The sequence below is a fragment of the Podarcis gaigeae genome, assembly GCF_964106915.1.
Source record: "Podarcis gaigeae genome assembly, chromosome: 6".
In the NCBI taxonomy this organism is placed as follows: Eukaryota; Metazoa; Chordata; class Lepidosauria; order Squamata; family Lacertidae; genus Podarcis; species Podarcis gaigeae.
In genome coordinates this window covers 75,207,488-75,227,914 of record NC_139682.1, presented here as the reverse complement: position 1 = coordinate 75,227,914, position 20,427 = coordinate 75,207,488, and the positions used below count along the sequence as shown (strand labels likewise).

General features: G+C 43.9%; 2 protein-coding genes across 6 annotated transcripts in view; one reads left to right on the top strand and one right to left on the bottom strand.

The window, feature by feature from the left end:
- Positions 1-20,427, bottom strand: part of ALG14 (ALG14 UDP-N-acetylglucosaminyltransferase subunit) — a 63,925-nt gene that overhangs the window by 39,018 nt on the left and 4,480 nt on the right. For 4 of the 5 annotated variants that reach the window (XM_083743598.1, XM_083743596.1, XM_083743597.1 and 1 more), the window contains exons 1-2: positions 8,599-8,742; positions 4,229-4,380 (exon numbers count right to left, since the gene is read on the bottom strand). In XM_083743598.1, the coding sequence (XP_083599724.1) occupies positions 4,229-4,380; positions 8,599-8,740 (294 nt within the window). In that variant the 5' untranslated portion in view covers positions 8,741-8,742. Of the gene's footprint in view, positions 1-4,228; positions 4,381-8,598; positions 8,743-17,896; positions 17,973-20,427 lie in introns of those variants that run through there. The other variant, XM_083743599.1, reaches the window with a different exon arrangement.
- Positions 18,168-20,427, top strand: part of LOC310846637 (TLC domain-containing protein 4-B-like) — a 35,870-nt gene continuing 33,610 nt past the window's right edge. Inside the window, exon 1 of the mRNA XM_083743581.1 lies at positions 18,168-18,811. The gene's annotated coding sequence lies outside the window, so the exon portion shown is untranslated. The remainder of the gene's footprint in view (positions 18,812-20,427) is intronic.

Sequence of the window (20,427 nt, the reverse complement as noted above, 5' to 3'; positions counted from 1 at the left end):
ACCTGTAGCTTCCCGGACCAACCTTAAGGGGAGTCCTACATAGAGCGCACTGCCGTAATCCAATCAGGGGGTTACTAATGCCTAGACTACTATAGCTAAGGTATTTTGATCCAGGAATGGCTGCAGCTGTCACACCAGTTGATCTGGCAGAAGGTAGTGTGGCACACTGGTTAGGGTGCTGGACTAGAACCTGGGAGGCCAGGGTTCAAATCCCCACTTGGCCATAAAGCTCTCAGGGTGACTTTGGGCCGGTCACTGCCTCGTGGCCTAAGCTACCTCACAGGTAGGTTCCATCTTCAAAGAAAATGCCTTTTTTTTTTTTAAGTCATCCAAAAATGGAAGATGCCTTGGTTGCTAGTGCTCATTCATACCCGAAGCTGTTTTGCTGTTTTCATCTTGCATGTGCTACGAATGTTGAATCCTTCATCTTTGGAATGTCTTGTCCAAACAGAAAACACGAGCAGGAATTTTTAGTGACGTTGGTGAGAAAAATGCTGTGAAGCCCACAGCCATAAGGAGGCCACCCAACCTATTTTATGTGGGTGAGATGTGGTGGTGCGATTTACCCCAGTGGGTTTATTTTAGCTCATTTTTACATTTTTTAAAAAATATAATTTTTTAATCTGCTGGCCACAACAGTTCCTTAAGAGAAGCAGCAGACCACATGCAAGATCCACTCCCTGCCCTGAACAAATTACCAGCTCTATAGCTTTGTGTCAGCAATGGCTGGATTTGTGTGTAGCTCCCCCTCGTTGTGAACCTCTAGGAGGCAGCTTCTCAGCCTTGGGGATCCTGCCATTCCTCATCCATGCCTTGGGGATCCTGCCACTTCTGCTGACTACAGGATTCCCCTGGAAAGGGTATAGGTAGGCATCTTGTTCCACTTAAGCCTTGTTCAAGCAACAAGGCTTGCCTATGTCCAATGCCTTCCTGTATTCTTGGATTCCTCAGAGAACCTCTCCTGGTGCAGACTTAAATAAATAACTTGATTTGAACTGAATTTTTATGCAGCTTAATCTTAAAAACCTCTAAGTAGACTTTGTCAGCTTTTCAGCACCAGGCTGAATGTTTCTATTCTCCCAGGCTATGGACAGAACTAACGGTCTGGCTGTTTGTTTGTATGTTTGTTTTATGGTGCTCATTCTCATGTTAGGCTAAGTGGTTATGGATGCTTCTATTTTGTATGCTCTTGTTTTTGCAAATCGCTTTGGAACTTCTTTTTGGTTGTGTGAAGCAATGTGTAAATCAAACTGAAGAAACTAAACTGAGGAAGTCCCACTGTATTCCGTGGAGTTCATTCTTAATAATAATAATAATAATAAGATGAAGAAGAAGAAGAAGAAGAAGATTTGATATCCTACTTTATCACTACCCGAAGGAGTCTCAAAGCGGCTAACATTCTCCTTTCCCTTCCTCCCCCACAACAAAGACTCTGTGAGGTGAGTGAGGCTAAGAGACTTCAGAGAAGTGTGACTAGCCCAAGGTCACCCAGCAGCTGTATGTGGAGGAGCAGAGAGGCGAATCCAGTTCACCAGATTACGAGTCCACTGCTCTTAACCACTACACCACACGTGTGTAGGGTTGCAGTTTTACAGGGCAAGCCTATATATGTCTACTCAGATGAAAGTCCTATTGAGTTCAATGAGACTTACTCCCACATGAGTGTAATAGGATTGCATCCTTAGCTGGTTGGTGGTGCAGTCCTGTACCTGCTTCCCTGCGAACAAAACCCACTGAACTCAATGGGACTTAACTTCAGTGTAGATGTGCACAGAAGTGCACCATAAACCTCACAGAAGGGACCACAAGGGTCATCTAGCCCAACCCCCTGCAATGCAAGAATCTTTTGCCCAATGTGGAACTTAATCCCACGGCCCTGAGATCGAGAGTCTTCTGCTCTACCAACTGAGCTACCAGGGGAGATATGTATAATCACTATGATTTCTTTAATCAAGTGGCAGACCTTATATAAATTCAGATGAACAACATTTTGAAATCTACTTTTTATTCCATTTCATCTTTTCCCCTGATAATATTGCTTGTTCTACAGGGATGGGGGCTAAATTCCTTCTTCCAGTTTCACGGAGGAGAGTACAAGCGCTCAAACGAGAAAGAAAGAAAGAAAGAAAGAAAGAAAGAAAGAAAGAAAGAAAGAAAGAAATGTATGCCCTCCGAGTAGGAACAAAAATTCCGCCTCAGAGATCTAAGAAAGAACAGTGATATCGTTCAGAGACTTGAGTTCTCAGCGGAGTCGTAACCCTTAGAACTTGATAGGTACTAGATCAGACGACAAATCCCACCCCCCCAAAAAAGCAATCTCATATTTTAATAAATGTTATAAAGTAAAATACACTTTAGTGGAGATAAGCCCAACCCTGAAACCTCAACCCAAAACAAAACAAAACACGGCATAGAAGCATGTTAACAATAACAAAATTTAAAAGCTTCAGAAGCAGGTCCAACTGAAACAAAGTTTTCGTTTTCCTGAGTTTGGGTTACACAGAACTTGTTAAGATACTTAAAAGGAAACAGATGTATGTTGACATGCATTTATAAAAGATCCTATCAGATGCCACCTTTCTTTCTGGTACTTTTGTTAATAATTGCATGTAGCAAGAGATTAAAGAGAAATATTTCTTTGTGTTGTTTTCCCTGCCCCTCCCCCGCCCGCAGTTTGTCTTCATTGTGCAAGATGTGCTGGGAATTGGCTATTTCCCATGCTGAACAGATTATAACAGAGTTGCTGGCTAAGCTGTAGTGAGGAAAAGCTTGACCATGTTTCATACATGTGCTGAAGTCACATACAGAGCTAGGAAAGGGCATGTAACATCCCGAGCATCTTAAAAAGCATCTTAAAAAGCAGAGACATCACCTTGCCAACAAAGGTCCATATAGTTAAAGCTATGGTTTCCCCAGTAGTGATGTACGGAAGTGAGAGCTGGACCATAAAGAAGGCTGATCGCCGAAGAATTGATGCTTTTGAATTATGGTGCTGGAGGAGACTCTTGAGAGTCCCATGGAGTGCAAGAAGATCAAACCTCTCCATTCTTAAGGAAATCAGCCCTGAGTGCTCACTGGAAGGACAGATCGTGAAGCTGAGGCTCCAATACTTTGGCCACCTCATGAGAAGAGAAGACTCCCTGGAAAAGATCCTGATGTTGGGAAAGATGGAGGGCACAAGGAGAAGGGGACGGCAGAGGACGAAATGGTTGGACGGTGTTCTCGAAGCTACCAGCATGAGTTTGACCATGCTGCAGGAGGCAGTGGAAGACAGTAGTGACTGGCGTGCTCTGGTCCATGGGTCACGAAGAGTCGGACACGACTAAACGACTAAACAACAACAAACATCCCTAGCCTACTAGGGCTTGTTAGGCAAGCACACCAAGGGTTTAGGATGCGGCTACCAGCAGCTATGCCAGCACAAAGCATGGCCTTGTCTGGTGCTGCAGCTGCATTGTAGTGGAACTGCAGGCAGATGTGCTTGTGCAAATGGCATTGGCAGATGTGCCACATTTTTCACTCTACTCAATGGACAAAAGACCCTTATTGATATGAAATCCTTCTCAGGTACAGGGAAACAGAGCTCATACGTTTAGATCACTTTTACCACTGGTTCTTAAACCTGCAGTCCATTGATGACCAATGATCCCTCATGCATTTTCAGGCGGCTCCTAAACTGTCAATGGAAAAAGAAAGAAAGGCTGGAGGTCTCTTTAAACTTTCTGCCACATCCTGATGATAGGCAAGCCCTTTTTTCTGGGAAACGTACAAACTGAAAAATGAAAAGCAACTTGTCTTTTCAAGCAGACATTTTAAAAAGAAACCTCTGACTGTATGCACATTTCTCCCTTGTGTACAGAATTATTATTATTATTATTAATGAGAACAAACAGTAATTGATTATAATCCCCAATTCTATACATGCTTATTTGGAAATGCCTTGCTGGTTTCAGCGAGGGCTTATCTTAAAAGCAGGGGTTGCTAATCTTTTTTGGCCTGAGTGAAAGCCACATTCACCCTTGGCTAACTTTTGGGTTTGTGAGTAAAAGGTAAGATTCAATAAAGATAAAAGCATAAAGAGGCAATTCAGCAGGATAAATTGAGAAGCAAAGTGCTCGGAGCTACAGATATGGAGCCCAATGAAAATCATGCTGATAAGCGATTTAAGTCACCATTTCAGCATGTGAAATATAAACAAATAGTTATCAATAAAGATGCCACAACTTACCAAGGAATTGGAGGCGGTTTCAGCTCTTTGTTGTTCAAAAGAACGGATTTTTTCTTCACTCATTTTGTCTGAATCAGCCAAAACATAATGTCTAGGAGAGTATGTCTGGGACAGGCTGCTAAGTAACCTCAAGATTTCTGTAGTGTGCCCACCTGAAAAACACAAAAGCGAAGGTGGCTTGTGAGAGATGAGCGAACTGCAAGACTCTGATGACTGCAGCATCAACTGGAGACTGATGTGTGTTGATGACTGAGCCGGTATAGCTCAAACCCCATAGAGATAACTTTCATGTCATATCAAAGCACAATGCTTTTCATTTCAGTCATTTCACATTTCCCCCCTCAGTCAACTAATGTCTGAACTGCCAAATGTTTTCCATATGTATGTACTCCAACTCTTGTTCATTTCTGTTTTGTTAAAAGTTACGCTTACATGGCCAGTGGGCTTGGGCTTTCCTAAAAGAAAAATCATATACCGTATTTTTCGCCCTATAGGACACACTTTTCCCCCTCCAAAAATGAAGGGGAAATGTGTGTGCATCCTATGGGGCGAATGCAGGCTTTCGCTGAAGCCTGGAGAGCGAGAGGGGTTGGTGTGCACCGACCCCTCTCGCTCTCCAGGCTTCAGGAAGCTATCCGCTAGCCGTGGGAGAGCTGCGTGAAGTCGCACACCCCAAGCTTTGGGCTTTGCGCAGCCCTCCGCTAGCCGTGGGAGAGCTGTGCAAAGTCACGCAGCTCTCCCACGGCTAGCGGAGAGCTTGCCGGCACCCAGAAGCTTGGGGCGCGCTGAGCTCAGCATGCCCCAGGCTTCGGGCTTTGCGCAGCTCTACGCTAGCCGTGGGAGAGCTGTGCGACTTCATGCAGCTCTCCCACGGCTTGCGGATAGCAGCCTGTTCTGGGGGCTGGGGTCGGGGGAAGCTCGGGCTTGCCCCACCCCAGCCCCGCACCTGGGGGGGGAAATATATTTTTTTTCTTTATTCCCCCCCAAAAAACTAGGTGCGTCCTATGGGCCGGTGCATCCTATGGGGCGAAAAATACGGTATACAACATACTAGAAAATTGTTTTGAGGTTTGCAAACTTCTTTTTCCTACTACTACTACTAATAATAATTTTATTATTTGTACCCCACCCAACTGACTGGGTTTCCTGTGGCAAATTTACATTCTTTGTCTATATTTGCAAGAAGCATTCTACTAATGTGATGCTCCTGTTTGTTTTAGAAGGGACCAATTATTGTGAATATATTAGGAACCTAAGAAGCTCCTTCATACCAAGTCAGAGAAACTTGGACACCTTTAAAGGGGGTTGGACAAATTAATGAAGGAAGAGGCTGTCCATGCCTACTAGTTATGATGGCTGTGTACTTTCTCCAGTATCAGAGGTGTTTGGGAGAGTCCTCTTGCACTCATGCCCAACATCTGGGCTTTCATAGCCATGTGGTTATGGCCACTGTGAGTACAGGATTCGGTACTAAATGAGCCTTTCGTGTGATCCAGCAGGGCTTTCCTTATGCTCTTATGATCGATCCCACTCAGTATTCTCTATGCTGATTGACAGCTGCTCTTGGAGGGTTTCAGAAAGGTCTCTCCCGGTTGTGTCTGGAGGACACTGAGGATTAAATGTGGGACCTTCTGCGTGTAGAACATTGAGAAATACCCTTTACCCAGAGGCTGCTGCACTTAATAGTATAGTCATACTGTGCGACACTATTGAGACTAACCAATAGCTTACCCTGCTGCTACGCTGACTCCCTCCACAGAGCCAGCGCTGGGTGGGGGTGTTTAGGTGTCAGACTAGGACCTGGGAGACCAGGGTTCAAATCCTCACTCAGCCATGACCAGGGTTCAAATCCTCACTCAGCCTGGGTGACCTAGGGCCAGTCAATGCCTCTCAGCCTAACCTACCTCACAGGGTTGTTGTGGGTTGTTGTGGGGATTAACTGAGGAGAACCCTTGTATGCTGTCTTGAGCTCTTTATGAGAAAAAGGTGGGTGTAAAAGCAATAAATAAATAAATAAATAAATATTCCGTGAATAGATAAATAAAGCAGTATTCTCATGCTATTCGTAGTTATCTTAAAAGGGAGAACTTCATCAAAGCCCTACGACAGCAGGAGACGCAAGTGGAAAAATATTCACCTATATAGCAATTAGATGAACCGCTGTGCATGGGTCTGGCTACCCAATTTACATCCTTTAAACTCAAGACTCTGTAGTCACACGGCCCCTTCATCCTCTGGCACAGAGTAAGCCATGCCATGAGTTCACCCACCTTGGTGTAGGCTTGGCCCATGAGATTTTGCTGCCTGAGATGATGGACAAGGTGACACCTCCCCACCCCCACAGAAGCCATTCAGTTGGCTGTTCCACAGTATCCTCCACACCAGGCTAATTTGGGGGGCACAGGGCAAACTCCATGGTATACACAAATAAGAAGCTGCCTCATACACTTACTGGCAGCCAGACTCCAGGATTTTAGACTGGGTCTCTACCAGCCCTCCCTGGAGATTCCAGGGATAGAACCTAGGACATGGGTAGGCAAACTAAGGCCTGGGGGCCGGATCCAGCCCAATCGCCTTCTAAATCTGGCCCACGGACGGTCCAGGAATCAGCATGTTTTTACATGAGTAGAATGTGTCCTTTTATTTAAAATGCATCTCTGGGTTATTTGTGGGGTCTGCCTAGTGTTTTTACATGAGTAGAATGTGTGCTTTTATTTAAAATGCATCTCTGGGTTATTTGTGGGGCATAGGAATTCGCTCATTTATTTATTTTTCAAAATATAGTCCGGCCCCCCACAAGGTCTGAGGAACAGTGGACTGGCCCCTTGCTGAAAAAGTTTGCTGACCCCTGATCTAGGACCTTCTTCATGTAAAGCAGATGCTCTACCATCAAGCTGTGGCCCTTCCCAAAAGCTATCCTCTCACACCTTGCTGCTGCACACTCACAATTCATTTATTTCATAAAATATATACACTGCTTGGTTTTTGTTTTAAAAACCCACAAACAAACCTGAAAGTGATTTTTTTAAAATAAAAAGCTGCTTCCTGATGTGGTCATCTCACCTGATATTTTGATTTGTAAATTAATTAGCTTGTTATTGGTGCATTTTAATTTTCTGTCATGGGCAACTATGTGCTTTGGACCATCTCTGTAGCACCTACTCTGTATATACAGAACAGGACACACTTTAAAAGCATATTATGACAGCTCCACGGGACATAAAGAAACATCCCTATTTCAGAGCAGATATTATCGTATTGACTGGGATGAGCTTGCGCTTTCCCCGCAAGTGTTCACCTGTGCATCAAATGCAGCTGGGTGTCACCCATCCACCACAAGGCTTATGCTACAGGGCAAAGGACTTCAAGGTGGTGGGACATCTGCATTCATAAACATGCAGCTGTCACAAATGCGGCACATTACAAATGCAGCATACAACTCCCGTGTTACAACAGCTAAGCTGGCTATTGGTCTGCTTCTGCGCACCGTTCAAAGTTCTGCTTATGACTTACAAAATCCTATATGGCTTAGGTCCAACTTAACTGAGATTGCATTCCCTCCTACAAACCTGCCAGAGTTCTGAGATATTCCAGGGAGGCCTTTCTCTCAGTCCCGCCACTCTCACAGGCGTGCTTGGTAGGGGTGCGGTATAAGGCCTTCTCTGTGCCTGCTCCAGGACAACTTTGGAACTCCCTGCCTAGAGAAGCTAGACTGGCTGCCTCCTTGTTATCCTTCTTCCAGCAGCTGAAGACCTTCTTATCCCAACAGGTTTTTGGGAACAGAGTGTTTTGAATTAAAGGGCTGGGGCTGTGCTGTTTTCACGGTAATTATCTGTATGTACTTAGTAAATTATATTTTATCATAACATTAATATAATATAATATAATATAATATAATATAATATAATATAATAATGTTTGGTTGTTGTTTTTAATGTTTATTTCCGCTGTTATTATTTTATCTGTAAGCTGCCTTGAGTCTCTGTCTGGGGAAAAGGCGGAATAAATTAATTAATAATAATAATATAGCCGCAATGCACGTGGCGCCAGCATTTGCTCTCAACAGCAGCGAGAAGGGTTCTGTAAGATGCTTTCCGGCTTAGCATCTCCCTCAGTCATTTTAGCTAGGCGACTTATAAATTGATTCGAGGCTCCTCACGGTGACCTCCCCGAAACCAAATGAACCTCAGATCCATGCAAACCTCTGCCCGCTGTATGAACTACAGATCCCAGGATGCCTCGCGCCAAAGGACGCTGTGTGGGGGGGAAAGCTTGCCGCTGTGCTTGCTGGGTATTGTAGTCCGGGTGGACTAGGCCACACTTAGCTATGCAAAGCGCGGAGCGGGCAAACTCCGCCGTCTCTTTCTTACCAGAACCGGCCACCACCAGGAGGCTGACGGCGGCGTTACGCGGGACGTGCGGTCGCCTCGTTCGGAAGAACCGCGCGGCGAAGAGAAACGGCAAGAGGAAAAGGAAAGCTGCGATGCCCAGAGTCGCCCAGGAAGACTCCATGGGGAAGACAGTAACTAGGGCGGCGGACTACGGGAGCCGAAGCAGCTCAAAAATATTTAATCGTAGCCTTGCCACCCATCGCTTGCGAGTCGTCTACACCGCCGCCTGTTTTCTTTTGGTTTTTTTTCCAGGCAGCGCCTGTAGGTAGATGGAGATAGTGTTTATTTCAAAAGAGGAACGTTTCCTGGAACTAGCAAGGTTTTCCATTTTCGAAACAGGAATGTGTAGGAATGTGCAGGGTGAGAATTGTACTGTCCATAGTTATGCTGATATTAAGTGCTTTTTTCAGTGCTTTTTTCAGTGCTTTTTTCCTGGGGGGACGCATACACCTAAACTTTTTGTGAATCTTTGTTATTTTGTCCCGATTTAAACTATAAAATGGTGGAAACAATAATAATAATAATAATAAATAAAAAATTCCTTCCAGTAGTACCTTAGAGACCATCTAAGTTAGTTATTGGTATGAGCTTTCATGCACACGAAAGCTCATACAATAACTAACTTAGTTGGTCTCTAAGGTGCTACTGGAAGGAATTTTTAAAAAATATTAATTATTATTTTTTATTTCGACTACGGCAGACCAGCACGGCTACCTACCTGTAACTATAAAATGGTGATTTTCTTGAGTCAAAATGAGAGTACCTCTAAACATTTTTTAAGGAAAAAAGCACTGGTTTTAATGCACAAACTTGTTCCTAAATACTTAAATCTGGAGAGGAAGTTTTGAGTTCAGCAAAAGATATTCTTAACTTTTTGGAAGGAAATTCAGTAATGAGGACTAGAGAACCTGTGGCCCTCCGACTGTTTATTTATTTTATTTATCTCCTGTCTCACCTCTTTCTCACTTTTTGCCCTACTTTTTCCCCTCCAAAGCTCTCAAGATGCTGTGCATAGTTCTCTTCCTCCTCATTTAATCCTCACAAAAAATCCTGCGAGGCTGAGAGGCAATGACTGGCCCAAGGCCACCCAGTGAGCTTCATGGCCAAGTGGAGATTTGAACCGTGGTCCTCCTGGTCCTAGTCTGAAACTCTAACCACTGTTGGACTCCAACTCCCATCAGCCCAGCCAACATGGCAAATTATTGGGCATGATGGGAGTGTGGTTCATCATAGGTTCCCCACAATTGACAAACACTGCTGCCTATCAATACACGTCTTTATTTTTTTTATATATAATAATTTTTATTAAGGTTTTCCAAATTAAAACAAATTAAAACAAATTAAATCCAATTTATAAACTTTTTGCCAATAACCAGGACTTCCCCTCCCTACCCCCTCTTGTGTTCCAAATCTTCCAAATAAGCAATTAAATTCAACAAGTTCTTATCCCCAAATTACACTCATCATCAGTAACCCAATTTATCCAAATTCCCATCCCCTAAGATCAATCTATTCCCTTCCACGAGTTCCCCCCTTTCAAACATAGTACAGATGGAAATAAAATAAATATGAGTAGTGATTTTACAACCTTTGGATTCCAACTTTCCCTCCCCTCTTTCCCCTTTGCGTTTCACCTATCCCTCTACTTCTAATATCTTCCTGGAGTTCCCACATTACACTATGCCCACGTCCCTCTGGTTCTTTGCCAGTCTTTAATTACGAGTGTCCAATCATAGAAGGAGTCTATCAAAAAAGGGGCCCATTTCTTCTATCCAGGTTTTTATATCCAGGAGTAAAAACTCCAATTTTGTTTCCATAAGCTTGTCAAACCTGGATATCCCAAATGTTCCCTCTCCCGTTCTGTCCAGTTCTTGTTGTTTCCTTGTTCTTGTCAGTCATTCTCCTCCTTTTTTGTTTCTCTGTTCTCCCACAGAAATGTTCTTTTTCCAAAAGTTCTAGTGTCTCTGCAGAGGCTTGTTATTCAGGAGCAAAGCATTGCATCATGTTCCTTTCATTTTTCAACAAATAGTTCCATTGTTTCCTGTAGTGTGTAAACCTCTGTAGACAAAATAATGCTCCATTCCTGCAGTTTCCCAGGAGATTAAAAGTTCCATTCAACTGTTCAAGTTTCCTGTCAAAAACACATGCAATATCCCTCAGCTCCTCTAGATGGATTACAGTAACAAAGTTCCCTTCCAGAATCACATCCACCAGTCCAAGTAACTTGTTAGTCCATATTTGAAGCAGTTTATGTTCAATTTATAACAAATGTAACCGGCAAAGTCCTCATAACAAAGTCTCTATTTTAATCTTCCTTTTTGACAGCTCTTTGACAGCTGTCAAAACCTCCATTGCTCTTCTCCAGGCAGTTTCACGAATCGCTCCAGGGATTCCGGGGGGGGGGGGGTTGTTTTTTTAAAACAATTCCACTTTTCTCCTCCAGCTCAATCTTATAATTTTCCCTCGCGAAGTTGCTAATTCGGCAAAATAAGGTTACACTCGATCTTAGTTATCCAGTCCTTTGTTTTGGCTCTTCTACAATTTAGGGGTGGGCTGACTTCCTTTTTTCCGCCTCCCCCGTTCGCTCCAAATTTTAAAAATTTATCCCTTTTTTTTTTTTTAGTCCATATTCCAATTACTCACGGGTTCTTCTTTAGATCCAAATTTTCAATAGAAGAAGTCAGCGCTCTCTGCCGGATGGCATGCGGCTGCGCTCGGCAGGGATAGCAGAGAACTCAAAGCACCACGCTTCTCCCCGGCACCCGATCCGTAGCCTTTAAAAAGGCTCCTTCACGAGTCGGGAGGGCGCTAACGGTGCCAGCCGAGTCTCCATGTCCACGGCCTCCTCTGGCCGTGGTTTTTAAGGGTCCCCGCATCGCCGGTGCGGTAGGACCCAGCCCCTGCCAAGCAGGCTCCCTCCGGAGCTCGGAGGGAGTCCGCCATTCGGCGATGGCGCCGACCCGGAAGTCCCAATACACGTCTTTAATGTCTCACAGACCTGGTTAAAGTTTAACCTGTGCCCCTTTGCTGTCCTATATCCCCAATGTGTTTCTTTGCTATAGCCTTGTTCACCTCAAATAACAATAATTTCTCACCCTGCTTGTGTCCAAAGACAGCAGCCTTATTGCACCATGATCTTCTGCCTTAGGAGTTTACTTTCCTAGAGCCGGTTTCATGCATCTGGTGAATTAACCTTTTGTCTCCCAAATTTCATGCCACAATAAAGCTTCAGTCCTAAACATACTATCTAGGAAGGGAGTAAAGGGAACAAAGTCCTACAGTACAGTAGATCTTACTCCATTACAGTAGTTCTTACTCCATACTAAAAGTAAACAGCTTTGGAATTGAGCTGCACAGTCTCTTAAGATGCCACAAAATTCACTTTTTTTGTGATATCAGGTGATCACAGCTGTTTTCAGGAATTTATGTTTCCATATTGCTCACCTTTAAAAGTAGTGAGTCTAGGCCTTCAGATTGTGGGAGAAGAAGCTCTATTGCCTGCCAGGAATGCAAGTCTGAAAACTGGCCAGGTGACATGTGATGTGATTTTCACAGTCATGGTATTACAAAAGCCAGGAGGCATCATGTTGCAGAAGGCAAGCTGTACTTATTAGTAATTATGTCAGTGTGCTGTACCTTGATGAAACCAAAGCATATAGTTAGTCTGGTCATGGCTCCAGAAATTACTGTATTTTTTGCCCTATAGGGCGCACCAGCCCATAGGGCGCACCTAGGGTTTTTTGGGGGGGGGGAGTAAAGAAAGAAATCCCCCCCAGGCGCGGGGCAGGGGCAGCCCGAGCTTCCCCCCGACCCCAGCCCCCAGAACAGGCTGCTATCCGCAAGTTCCCACCGGGCTCCCCAGGCTCACGGATATCTGCCCGAAGCCCGGGGGCGCTGCTCAGCGTGCCCCAGGCTTCAGGGTGCAGGCTGCTATCCGCAAGCCTAGGGAGCCCGGCGGGAAGTCGCGCCAGGCTCCCAAGGCTTGCGGAGAGCTGCCTGAACCCCGGGGTGCGTTCCTCTGCGCTCCTCAGGTTTCGGGCTGCTGTCTGCTGTCTGCAAGCCTTGGGAGCCCGGCGGGAACTCCCGCGGGCTCCCAAGGCTTGCGGATAGCTTCCTGAAGCCTGGAGAGTGAGAGGGGTCGGTGCGCACCGACCCCTCTCGCTCTCCAGGCTTCAGCGAAAGCCTGCATTCGCCCCATAGGATGCACACACGTTTTCCCTTCATTTTTGGAGGGGGAAAAGTGCATCCTATAGGGCAAAAAATATGGTAACTTTTCACCTTAATGTGGACTCTCAAGACTATTTTTTGTATATTAATTTGTTTTGGGCGAGGGCCCTAAAAATTTGGCTTGAACCTGAAACTCTCCCTTTTCACCATCTGACAGAAATCATACACTGCCAAAGCAGCAGCAGGAAGTTGCCTTTGAAGTACTTTTTCATGGCAAAAGAAACCACATTTTTGCATTATGGAACTTTTCAAAAGAAAGCAAAACTTTATATATTAAGTTCATTTTAGCTGTAGCATCCAGATTGGAGGAAAAGCTCTCCTAGAGTCAGTGCTGGATTTACGTATAAGCTAAACAAGCTATAGCTTAGGGCCCCAATCTCTTGGGGACCCCCCAAAAAATTAAAGGAAAAAAACCTGGATGTACATTTCTAAAATATAAGATAAAAACCAAATAAAATAAAACCTACATACAGCAACAGTGGCAATTGACTTTAGATATCTATTAGGTCCATAAATTACCATATAGCATATATTCAATTCAAGTGACAATTTGTTGTTGAGAAAGGACAGCTGGACATATAAAGGGCCCCATTACCTTAGCTTAGGGCCTCCTCAAACCTAAATCCAGCCCTGCCTAGAGCACATTAAATCAGGTGGAGAACCTTTTTCTTATGAAGGACCACTGAAGAAGAAACAGTGATTAGTGAGCTGGGAGAGTCGGTGGCAGAGAGAAGTTCAGAATCAGAGGCTGGAGCAGGAGAGTGGAAGGAGGGGGGCCAAGAGGCAGAGATGAGTCAGGCTGGTGAAGAGTTATGGGTGTCTCCCCCTCCAGCTGCGACAAGCTCCCCTGCCCGCTGGTCTCCCCGAACCACAAGAGGCATGGAGAGTGCGGAGGATAAGTTAGCTTTACATAGGCACAGTCTCAGAGTGCTTGGGGGGAAACAGGGACCTTCAGTCTCAGCAACCACTTCATGGGGACAAGACCTTTTGGAGATGAGTTGCAGATCCTGTTTTTTCTAATAAAGAATCCAACTTGCTCAGTGTGATTTGTAGCTGGCTCACTACTGTTGGGTAAAGTGGTTATATTGCTTAACTAGGATAGGGATAAGGTCTTTCTATCTGGCTCTGGAGACTCTCCTCAGGCCACCCCTGTCCTAGTACTGCTTTGTCCTAGTACTCTTTGAGTGTTTTTGTGTTCCAGGAACATACCATTGAAGTCTGAAAATGCCTCTTGCTTCCTTGGATGGAGAACAAGGAAAAGTGTCTGAATGTGTTTGGAAACTAGCCCAACATACAAAGATACCTTTCGCACCCATTGCTCAGCCTGCTTTTGCTTCTGGCCCTGCCTGCCAAGTGCTGCTCAGAAGCCTTACCCAAAAGGGAATGGCTGAAAAAGATTCCCTACCCCTCAACTAAGACTTTGGAATCCAGAATTCAAATCCTGATTCAGCTATGAAGCTTGCTGAATGACCTTGGGCCTGTCATTATTTCACTCTAACCTATGTCACAGGATAAAAAGATGTTGAGCTATGTACGCCACCTTGCAGTAGTTGGAGGAAAGGTAAAGGTAAAGGGACCCCTGAGCATTAGGTCCAGTCGCGGACGACTTTGGGGTTGCAGTGCTCTTCTCACTTTACTGGCCAAGGGAGCTGGTGTACAGCTTCCGGGTCATGTGGCCAGCATGACCAAGCTGCTTCTGGCGAACCAGAGCAGTGCACGGAAACGCCGTTTACCTTCCCGCCGGAGCGGTACCCATTTATCTACTTGCACTTTGACATGCTTTTGAACTGCTAGGTTGGCAGGAGCAGGGACCAAACAACGGGAGCTCACTCCATCGTGGGGATTCGAACCGCCAACTTCCTGATCAGCAAGCCCTAGGCTCTGTGGGTTAGATCACAGTGCCACCCGCGTCCCACTTGGAGGTGCCCATTGGGGTGGTCCAAAGACCAGAGATGGAATCATAGCATCCAGCTGAACGATACAGAGGATCTTATGAAATGAGGTAGAAGGCTGCATGTTTCCCAACTCAGGATTAAATTAATACCCTTTGGAGGCCATGGTTTTAGAGCGGGGAAAATGGAAGAAACTCCTTGGGATAATGATTCTAGTACGCACTTACTAATAGCCTTTTGGAAGCTGGCATCAAGTGAGATCAGTTCAGCTGTTTCATTGCCAAATGCCTATGGATCTGACTGAGAAAAACTAGGAATAGAATGTGCTGAAAGAGCTTTCCATAACAGACAAGCTGAGTGGCACTGTCTATAGAAGAAAATGCTGCATATGTAGTAATTGAGAGGATTTGCTCATGAAAAAATTCTTTTGTTAGCAATCTGTAGAGTCTGCAAAATTCCATGGAAAAACAATTCTCAATTGCTTTTTAAAGCAGCCAAGAGAAGGGGAGAATCTAGTAGTACCTTTATTTTTTTAACGGAAATTTCTTTTCTAAGGACTTCCCTCACAAATCTTACAAATGCCATTTCTTAACAACAACAACAAAAAGCACCTTGTCGTAAATAAAATACGGTAAGTTTTCTGTCTTAACTCACAATTTTGAAAGCTTGCAATAAAATAGATAATAGATAATAATCTTTATATTCCTTTTTCCAAACTCTAATAAAATTTATTTAAAAACAGAAAGTGGGGTGGGGGGGGGAGAAAGCTTGCAATAAATGGGAACCAACTTAGTGCCCTCCATATGTTGTTAGATTCCGATTACCATCCACCCCAGCCATTATGGCCAGTGGTCAGATATTATGGGAGTTGTTGAAAACATGAAAAGCACTACATCAGAGAAGGTGGGGGTACTGACTTGCTTCAGTAGAGCTAAACCTATAATCCATGCTACCTAGCTCAAAATATTTGCATTTGTTTTAAACTTGCCTGAAGTGCTGGGAGGGGTCCTGTTCTTTTCCCCACTGGATATTCCTGAAAAACAGGGTCTAGAAAACTACCTCTGAGTGTCTGACTTGGCTTGGAGTTCATTATGTTGTTACCTGTGCAGCATGCATTGGGTAGTGACCTGAGAAGGGAATACTTTTGCTTCCCTAAATGGTCCTTACCTCACCTACTAGAAAGCAAAGGCCAATTGATTTAATATACAAAGCTGAAAGCATATAACAGTTAATTATTTGAAAATGTAATGGTATTTTAATTTAGTAAACAGTTTGTGGAGTGTATTATGTGGTCCCCAGGTGACATTGATCCTCCCTGACCATCAGCTATTCAGGCTGGGGTTGCAGGGGGTTGGGAGTTCAACAGCATTTGGTAGGCCACATGTTTCTCACTCCTGATTTAATAGGATGAGGATGATCCTAAATAAGGCTTGGGCTTGCTCCTCACTCCTCCTCTGGTTCAGCCATTAGGAGGTTGGAAGCTTTTGCTTTTGTTCATTAACCGCAGCTTGCTGTGTCATCTGTATCTGAACAAACTCTGGCAGAAAGACACTTACTTCAAGGTATAGTTTAAGAAGCTGGCTTGTTTTAACATACTGTAGTTAAGATTAATCTTAGTTTAGGGTTAATGTAATGTTAAACTGTGGTTAATGCAGAAACTCTCCCAGGAGGAGAGGCACAGCTTGTCCTCATTACATTAAATCATTGTTTTAACTTTATGTGCAAACTGGGCCAATGGATAAAGACAATATTTTTCTCTATCTTATAATACTATTTGGTAACACTGCTTTAAGTTAGTTAGTAGTAGGTTCAGGGTAGAGAAAAGGAAGTGCGTCTTCTCACAGTGAAAATTCTGTAGCACAATATGTGGGGGACTACTAGCTTAAATGACTTTTGACGGAGAATTTGATAAATTGATAAAGGACAGCTAATTAACATCTTTTAGCCACGGTAGTTAAGTGAAGACTCCATGTGCAGGCCAGACAGGATAGCTCATCACAAGAAAGTCCGAAACCTATTAAAGTAAAGGTAAAGGGACCCCTGACCATTAGGTCCAGTCAGGGACAACTTTGGGGCTGCGGCGCTCATCTCGCTTTATTGGCCGAGGGAGCCGGTGTACAACTTCCGGGTCATGTGGCCAACATGACTAAGCCGCTTCTGGTGATCCAGAGCAGCGCATGGAAACGCCGTTTACCTTCCCGCCGGAGCAGTACCTATTTATCTACTTGCACTTTGCTGTGCTTTCGAACTGTTAGGGGCTGCGGCGCTCATCTCGCTTTATTGGCCGAGGGAGCCGGCGTACAGCTTCCGGGTCATGTGGCCAGCATGACTAAGCCGCTTCTGGTGAACCAGAGCAGTGCATGGAAACGCCGTTTACCTTCCCGCCGGAGCGGTACCTATTTATCTACTTGCACTTTGCTGTGCTTTCGAACTGTTAGGTTGGCAGGAACAGGGACCGAGCAATGGGAGCTCACCCCGTCACGGGGATTCAAACTGCCGACCTTCTGATCAGCAAGTCCTAGGCTCTGTGGTTTAACCCACATCGCCACCCGCGTCACCCTAGACCTATTGCCCTGCTGCTAATATTGAGCACTACACAGCCTCAGAATTAAGAAGTCAAAGTTACATCAACGCTAGGCCATTTCTAATGAATCTTCATTATAATCATGTGAAGTACAACAATTTAGGGCTTGATCAAACTTCTGCTTGTCCAGTGCCTAGAAAGCATGGGTCCAAGCAATTTCCCACTGGTCCAGTGCATTCTAGGCACAAGTCTGAGCAGTTTTGCCTTTATCCCACTACTTTCCCCTTGAAAATCTGCTCTTTAGTGCTAAATCACTAAATGGCAATCTACAGAAAGCCCAATTGCTGTTTGTTCCAATTCAGCTCCACAGATTGGGTTTCCCGGAGGGAAAGCAGCAGGGCAAATGGAGGTGCGAATAAGCCCTTAGGTAAAATAGGTAAAGGTAAAGGAACCCTGGACAGTTAAATCCAGTCCAAGGTGACTATGGGGTGTGGCACTCATCTCGCTTCCAGGCTGAGGGAGCTGGTGTTTGTCCACAGACAGCTTTCTGGGTCATGTGGTTGGCATGACTAAACTGCTTCTGTCACAACAGGACACCGTGACGAGTGCCAGAATGCACAGAAATGCCATTTACCTTCACGGGTCCTAGCCCCCAAAACAGGAGAAAACAAGCTTGATCCATCTTGCATGTGGTGGCCCTTTGAGGATGGCTGTCATAAATAAAGAACAAAGAAATGGAGGAACAATTACTACAAAACTCCAACATGGGGGGAAAAGGAAAACGTGGCAGTTGCCAATCTAATCTCTACGTTTACGCCAACTTTTTTTTTAAAAAAACCAATTTTTCGTAACATACTTGTGAAAACAAGTTAATGAATGAATCGATTTATTTCGGTCATTGACGAGAATGGAAAACAGTTGAAGAACTCACTCAGCTGTTCCTAAACCAAAAAAGAAATTGCGCTGGGCCCTGCGATATCAGGTCAATGCATGTCGTGGGTGCACAAAGCCTCATATCCAACTCCTGGTTCCAAAATTGGATTCACACTGTGTCCTTACATAGAGAACATGCTGTATTACATATTGAACTGATAAGAACAGATACTATTAGCCAGAAGGCTGAGAAGCAATTATAAATTGCTATTTGATGAGGCATGAATTTTAATATCTGCTTGCTTGCGGAGTTTAAAAAGTGGTATGGATTTCTTGCACCATGTCTGGGACGGTGAGAGTAAAGCACAGGATGTTATGATAGCCTAGAAGCAGGTTGGGTGTGGCAGTTGAACAAAATACAAACAAAACATGTAGGGGTTTGTTAAATCCTCAGATTATGGCTATGTGATTACATATTACAGTGTGATGTAATTGCTAGGTTTCTGGGCCTGGCATGTTCTCTCTTGAGTAAAGCAACCTGACCTTATTTTTATTAGGAAGCAAGCAGAAGTGGCAGTGTGGCATTCTGAGAAGTACAGAATAACCACATATTCACAGCAAGGCTTCTGGGAGATTTTGGATACTCTTCAGACTGGACAATCAGCCCATTATTGAGGTGAGTTGTCATAACTTGGGTTCAATTACATGGTTTTAAGCTGAAGTCTGCAAAAAGTCTGTGTACCTGGGAAGCACAATGTAAAGCTAGACCATAAAATGCTTGGGCAGAGATCGCTTTTGGTATCTACCGTATCTGTAGGATTTTCTGACTTCTCTGAGCCTTTATGGAGAAACATAATGCAAAAGAAAAGACAATGCAAATGTGTCATCAATTACCTATCCCTATTACTTGCAGACTGAAAGCAACACAGTGAATACCAGTTGAATTCACTGGGTTGATTTTCTTTCCAGACATGAGATGAGTATGTGGGCATTGGCAATTTCCACTGCCATTTCTGCTGGAATTCTTTGACATCTCTTTATATCATTGGCTGCTTTGATATTTATCCACTTCACTATCTACTGGGATATGTGCCTGAGCACCTGCCCATTATTGCATGCTCTTGTACAAAGCTGTTTATAAATGTATCAGTTGTGGAATTACCCAGGAGGGTGGGAATGAGGAAAAGGCTGAGATTTCTTTTCAGTTTAGTGCCTTATTGTGTCTCTTCCCTGCTTTTTTTGTTTGTTTGTTTTAAACCATTGCAAATATATCTCGATTTCACTTTTATCTAACCTATTTGTATGTGATGCCACTTGAATATGCAGAGGGTGCTGAGGCTTATAAAAAATGCACAAAGGCTTTACTCATCAATCCCCTTCCTGACCATATCCTTCAAGAATAATTTATTTATCTAGGCTAGTCTAAACCAAAAATGGTCACAGCGTGGTTTACAAAAGAAGAAGCAGTAGCAAACCAGCCACCTTGCTTCCAGTAAAAATGCAAACAATCAGCATTAATATACATATAATACTATATGTGTACGATACACCTCAGGTTCCCCAAAGTAACCAGCAAATATAAAGATACAACAGTGCTTATAAATACAAAAATACTTATTTATACTTTTGTATGTTTTAAGTTTTTAATTTTTCTTGACTTCATTGCTCCATCTTTTGGTAAATCGTGGTGTACATCATGGTGTATAAATTTTATTTTATACACACACACACACAGTGAAACTTCGGTTTTCGAGCGTCTCGGAAGCCGAACAATTTGGAAGCCAAATGCTGAAAACACGGAATTGCTTCCGTTTTCAAACGTGCCTCAGAAGTCGAACGGCTTTCGAGGCGTGTTTCTCATTTTCCCCCATAGAACTTGCTGACAGCCCATTGCGCCTCGGTTGTCGGAAGTTAAACAGTCATTCAGAATGGATTGCGTTCGACAACCGAGGTTCCACTGTAAATATACTATATATAGGTACAGACCATGAACTGTGTTATTGATAAGAATTATATGATGATGTAAGTAGGTTAACTTGATAAAATGTTTTCTTTATTGGTATGTTTGGTGTGTTTTTTTTGTTTACCAACACAAGTATTTTCTAATTGATGTAATTCCAAACTTCGTGAATGTGTAGAGTGCCAGAATACAGATGATTGGTGTATTGAGTCCAGATCAATAAAGCTTTGGTTTGCATTGTTTTCCTTCTACCATTTATTTATTCAGGCAAACTCTTCAAGGTAGATGATAAGATATATTAAACATAGGTAAAGGTAAAGGGACCCCTGATC